General features: G+C 46.9%; 1 protein-coding gene across 1 annotated transcript; it reads right to left on the minus strand.

Annotated features, from left to right (window-relative positions):
- Nucleotides 1-1,917: 1,917 nt before the first annotated feature.
- Nucleotides 1,918-5,176, minus strand: LOC123255638 (Fanconi anemia group G protein-like; the record flags this gene model as incomplete). The annotated part of the gene is made up of 6 exons (XM_044684396.1): nt 1,918-2,513; nt 2,610-2,733; nt 3,087-3,260; nt 3,488-3,576; nt 4,134-4,477; nt 5,110-5,176. Coding segments are annotated over 6 exons (907 nt in total), but the record flags the coding sequence as incomplete, so codon positions are not given.
- Between the last annotated feature and the right edge of the window lie 1,122 nt (nt 5,177-6,298).

The raw sequence follows: 6,298 nt of genomic DNA on the forward strand, positions 1-6,298 counted from the left end.
TCCCACGGAGGCGACGGTGGGGAGGGCGGGCGGCTCGGGCTCCGGTTTGGGGAGAAGGAAGCGCTGGCGACTCAGGCGGCGGCTGCGGGCGCTTCAGGGAGACTGAGCCGAGAAGAGCCGAATCATCGGAAGGGGAGAAGCACGCGGCACAGCCAATCGGAGCCCGCGCTGCCGGCCCCCTTCCTCCCCTCCGTTCCTCTCCCCGGCAACCCGCTTTGCTGGACCAATCAGAAAATTCATTTGTAGATCCGTGCCCGCCCCTAAGGTGAAACACGCCTGGTAACGCAACGATCATTGGCTACGGCATTACGCTTCCTCGACGGACCAAGAAGCGCAGCCAATCATTAGGAAGGATTTCGTCAGATGGACAGGAGAGAGGAGGGAACTCCCTTTCTCTGAAGTGGACTCTCCCACTTGGCCCCAGTTCATTGGCTCCGAGGGTTAGCGCTCCAGGGCTCCCCAGCCATCACTAAAACAATGGCCTGGGTCCTCTTCCTTCCCCTAATCCTGTCATCCACCTCATATTTTAGTTAATCTTGTCACCCATCCTAACCCCCATCCACTTCCCAGGCATCTACAAATCCTAATGCTAAACGCCTTCTCTTCTCTAGCAAAATTCCCAATCACCCTCTGACCCTGTCCCCTAATCCTCAATCCTATCATTTCAATCCGATTTTTGTCCAAAAACTTGTCACTCCAGGCCTTACACTGATCTCATTGCTATAGGTTGCCAACCAGAAGCCCACGTATTCTTTAACCCTTACGTTACTGAAATCCTGCTCTGTCCCCGAGTTCCTTGGTCTCTTTGACCTGCTACCTTGACCTCATGCAGTGTTGCACTTTCTATGGCTTTAATAGGTCAACGTCCCCTTTATCCCCCAACCTAATAATTTCTCATGGGAGAGAACAATATCCAAAGACTACATAACCCAGCATACATTGCATGCCTATAACCATTCTGAATAGTGCATGCTGGGACTTGTAGTTCTTGGCCTTGGGACTGCCTCCACCTTTGAACCTAGGGCCTGACCCCTTACTTCTGTCCTAAGAGAGATGAGGTATCCTTTCCAAAGTACTGCCTCTCTCCCAGGATTTCAACCCCTGAATTTTCTACTCTTTCCTGACATGCCTGCTTCCCTCTCATTCATAGTTCCTCTTTCATCTATTCTCCCAGGAAATCACTGATTGACCCCTGCTTTCAGTTCTAGCCTGGATTTGGCCTAGACCTGATAGCTGTAGCTTCTGATTATAAGAAAATGTGGTATAATAGAAGGGTGCTAGATTTGAAGTCTTGAGGATGCAGGTTCAGATTTTTACCATGTGGTCTCAGGGAAGTCCCACATTCTCAGAGGATCGATTTCTTCATCAGTAAAGGGGATGATAATACACTAACTCACAAGATTGTAAGGAAAGTGCTTTGCAAACCACTAAGTATTATGTGGATGTAAACTACTATTGGTCACTGGGTTTTCTTCTACTCTGCATTTTTATTGCCTTCTCCATTAGACTGGTAGTTTCTTTAGGGTAGGGACCACATCTCTTTTTTATAGATTGCTCTGGGGTCTAATCCAAGATCTTAAGACAAGAGATAGGTTTAAAAAAAAAAAAAAAGGCCAGAGAGGCATAAAAACAAACCTGTCTTTTTTCTGATACTGTCTCCACAAAAGATTGGAAAGCCCATCACAAATCATGATAGACCTTTCAGGTCACTGAATCTCCCTCAGGAAAGCCCAAATTCCTATCCTGTATATAGTCAATTTATTCTGGATATAGCTTGTTGGCACTTAATTGTTTGTATGTTTGTATGTTGTTTTACCCATAACCCTCCTTGAGAGTAGGAATTGTCTTTTACTTTTCTTTGTATCCTCAGCACTTAGCACCAGGCATATACTTATTCACTGAATGTTTCTTTATTGAATGACTGATCACCACCAAAACAAATGCTAAGGGGTGTTTTTCTCAAGAGCTAAGTGAAGGAAGAAATCAGGTAAGGACAGGAATCTTCACTTCCAAGAGTGAATCACATTGAGTGTAGGGGACTATTCTCCCAATGTCACTAGAATGTATCAGATAAAGGGATGTAGTCAGAGACCAGCACTTCCAGCACAAGATAAATAGCACAGGCAGACAGACCAATGGAAGATTTTACTGGAAAAAAAGAATGGGCTAATAGGTGCCAAAAAAATACACTAATAGGGAGACTGTCAACTGAATAGATGGGAAAGAGACAGAGCAATTCCTGATTATTCCTATACTTCCCTCTACTTTTGAGTGAAGAAGAAATAACCCATGGCTTTCCCCAGCATTAATGAAGTCCCCACTCTAGGCTTAGCCACTCTCCTGGGCTGAATTAGGAGAGAGGCCAAACAAAGAAGATCCCTGTGAAGTCAGGATCGAATGTCCACTAAGGGCAAGTAGACCTCTGCAGTGATTTCCGAAGCTCTTGCAAGAGAGACTCCTGCTCACTGATGGGAATCCGGTTCACATAGGACTCTAAGTATAGGGGAAGAAGACTGGAGAGAAAGAGAGAAATATAAGGGAGAAACAAAAACAAAAGGGTCCCCTCTCAGCCCACCCTCACCAGCCCACCTCCTGGCCTTCAGTCTTACCCCTCAGAGTTATCCTGGCATTGGTCAGCCTCAGCTTCTAGCCTCTGACAAATTGCAGTGGCCTCTTCCCTCCGCTCTAGCCTCCAAAGGATGTGCAGCAGATGTAAGGAAGCTCTCCGGTCACCTGTATCACCCATTGGGGTCCCCCACCCCAATTTTCATTAGCTTTAAAGGGTCCTCACAGGTGACTTCCCCTGTTACATACCAGAGAACCCTTCAGAAGTCTATCAGCCTGCCCACAACAGATGGTATAAGGGCTCACTAGTCCTATACTCAAGCTGACAAAAAAGAAACATCCACACACACATACATGAGATCAAACCTGCAATGCACATGTAGGCATAGTCCATGACCCCTGCACACATGAATATACATTACATATGCCAGCATACTGATATATGCATAAATTTCTCAATGCGGCATTAAGAACATGCCTCCAACGTACCAATAGGACATCTTCATACCATCCATCCATACCTGGGCAAAGCTGCACACCAAGGAGGAAATCCTGTAGAGCCCGGGCATCTCGGCCTTCTGCTACCCACTCCAGCCCCCGGCTAATTAACGCCACCACTTTCAGCTTCTGAAGAACTCTTATAGGTGGGCAGATCTTTGAAGGAAGCTCATCTTCAGCACTAGAGATAATAACATCTAGCCCCCCCCCCAAAACTAAATTAGCCACTTGCCTCCTAGCCAGATGCTCCCAGGGGAGCCCAGCATCCATCCCTGCCTCTCTAGAGTCCATGCTCATCAACATCTCTCCTAGGAAAGCCTTTTTCCAGGACACCCCATCCAGCCCCATAATAGGAATGGAAGTGCCCTTGGAGGGGACTCAGAGGGGGTGGGAAAGGAGGCAAGACCCAGAAGCTGGCTCTCACCTCTACTCAAACCCTGGTCTACATCTCTGTCTGCACCTTTATCCACAACTCTGGCCACAGGCTGTACCCGGAAGAGTAACTCAAGGCACCTAGAAATGAGGAGATGATGTGTGTGTCTAACTAAGGCAGAGATTCTTAACCTGTTTTGTGTCATGGACCCCTGTGAAAGGCCAGCAAAGACTGGGGAATCTCAGAATAATTTTCTTTTGAACCTTCTGCTTAGAATCAATACTGTGTATTGGTTCCAAGGCAGAAGAACAGTAAGGGTTAAGCAAGGGGGTGGGGGGCTAAGGGGGGAGGGTTAAGTGACTTGCCCAGAGTCACAAAGCTAGGAAGTGTCTGAGGCCAGATTTGAACCCTCTAGGCTTGGCTCTCAAGCCACTGAGCCACCTCATTGCCCCCAGAATAATGTTTTTAATTGAAGGAAATGCTCATTTTCAATGAGAGGCTATTTCAATGAAAATAAAGATGTGGGTTTTTTCTCCACTCAAATTTATAGATCCCCCAAAATCAGTGAACATGGGTTCAGAACCCCTGCTCTAAGAAGTAGACAACACATGGGGTATAGCCCTCTACCCAGAGTCCCAAGAATCCCATGTTAGTCAAGTCACTCCCCCTCCACCATCTAATGTATTCTCCCCCTCACCTGCTAAACTCCTCCAGTGCTTCCCTCCGGGCCCCCAGGCCAGAATGGGCCTGCCCTTGAAGCAGGTGGGCAGCTGAGGCCCACAATAGGTAGAACAGAGGCTCTGAGGGGTCGTCTGGGAGAGGGGAGACAGGGGATAGAGAAGGCCAGAGGCTAGGTTCCCCCTGACCCAGCCACAGTTTCTGAGGGACCAAAAGCGATATCCGGCTGAGCAGCTCTTCACACACAGTCAGTGAATCTTGGAATCTGGCCACAAGAATCAGCGCTGTTGCTGTCTCCAAGAAGATGTCCGGTACGCGAGAGGCTGGAGAACCACCAGGCAGAGTCACAGAACACTTCATGCCCTGAAGAGATACCCACCACCACCTGCCATCATCCACATCCTCTCTCCTCTCACACAGGCCTTGTAGCCCCTGAGGAATGAGGGTCTGGAGAGCAATTGCTCCCTTTGGGACCTTTGATGGATCCGTCCTTCTAAGTTCTACTCACTACTCCAGGAAGTTTTCCCAGACTTCAAGAAGGGATTGCTTAATTCATTGTAGTGCTTAGCACATCCAGTATTTAGCATAGGGCTGGCACATAATAGCTGCTTAAAAAAATTTTTTAACCCTTACTTTCTTAGTATCAATTCTCTAAGACAGAAGGGCAAAGGCTAGACAAACAGGGTTAAGTGACTTACTCAAGATCACACAGCTAGAAAGTGTCTGAGGCAAGACTTGAACTCAGGTCCTCCTGACTCAGGGAGGAGTCCACTGTGTCCTGTGGCTACTGTGCTACTTAGCTATCCCTTAATAAATATTTATTGATTATTTGTATCCCCAGACCCCAGCATACTGCAATGCACATAGCAGACTAGCTGGTGGGTAGGTCATGCAAACCTCAAGAGAGGAAGACGGAGCAATCCTGCTATGATTCAGATTGAAAACCAGCATATAGCCCACCTCCATCCCTTCCCAACCCTGCCCACCACACACACCTGTAACACGGATCCATCCAGCAGCAGGGCCAGCAGGTCAAGGTATTGTTCCACAGCTTCCTCTCCCCTAAGGATCCAAAACACAGATGACCTTCTCCCCAACTCCTTCCCTCCCACTGCGCCCCTTCCCAGGCAAAAATTCTAATGACAATGTCCCAGTGACTACTATGATCCCAAATATGGATTTTTCAGGACTATGACTTCCCTTCTTTCTTCCCCAAATACCATTTCTGAGTCACTGCCCTATACTGGGGAAAGGGTTGTTCACTTTTTGTTTCTTGGCATTTAATTGTTCAATAGTTGGCAAGAGAAGCAAAATGAGGGGAGTGGGGAGAAAAGGGAAGGAAACAAGCAGTTTTTAAGTGCCTTCTATGTGCCAGGGACTACGCTAAATACTTGGGAATACTATCTCATTAAATCCTTACCCAAAAGGTAGGTGCTATTACCCATTTAACAGCTGAGGAAACTGAAGCAGACAGAGGTTAATCGATTTGCCCACACAGCTGGAGTCTAAGGCTGGGTTTGAACTCAGGTCTTCCTGACTCTAGACCTAACACTCTCTCCACTGTGCCACCCAGGGTTAGAGAGGCCCCTCAGTTTCTATAGATTATGTAGAAAGCAAACTGAGGTGGATGTGGTTTCTTTCTTTAGTCTCCTCAGATTAGAGGACTGGCCCTGGGATCACAGGAGAATAAAGACAGAAGGCAGAGCTGGGGTGGGCTGATGAAATGGCAGGTGGAAGACTTTGGGGATGGCTAGGTGGCTCAGCCAGGCCTGGATTCAGGAGAATCTGGGTCCAAATCTGGCCTAAGACTCTTCCTAGCTGTGTGATCCTGGGCAAATCACTTAACCCTCATTGCCTAGCCCTTACCAATCTTCTGTCTTAGAATTGATACTAAGAGGGGCAGCTAGGTGTCACAGTGATTTGAAAGCCAGGCCTAGAGACAATAAATTTGGGGTTAAAATTTGGCCTTAGACCTTTCCTAGCTATGTGACCCTGGGCACACTCCCTCATTGCCTAGCCCTTACCACTCTTCTGCCTTGGAATCCATATACAGTATTGATTCTAAGATAGAAGGAAAGAGTTAAAAAAAACAAAACTGATATCAAGACAGAAAGTAAGGGTTTTATTTAAACATTAATTTACATAATTTATATTATATATATCATATATTATATAATAATAAGC

The sequence above is a fragment of the Gracilinanus agilis genome, unplaced genomic scaffold (assembly GCF_016433145.1).
Source record: "Gracilinanus agilis isolate LMUSP501 unplaced genomic scaffold, AgileGrace unplaced_scaffold49621, whole genome shotgun sequence".
Taxonomy (NCBI): Eukaryota; Metazoa; Chordata; class Mammalia; order Didelphimorphia; family Didelphidae; genus Gracilinanus; species Gracilinanus agilis.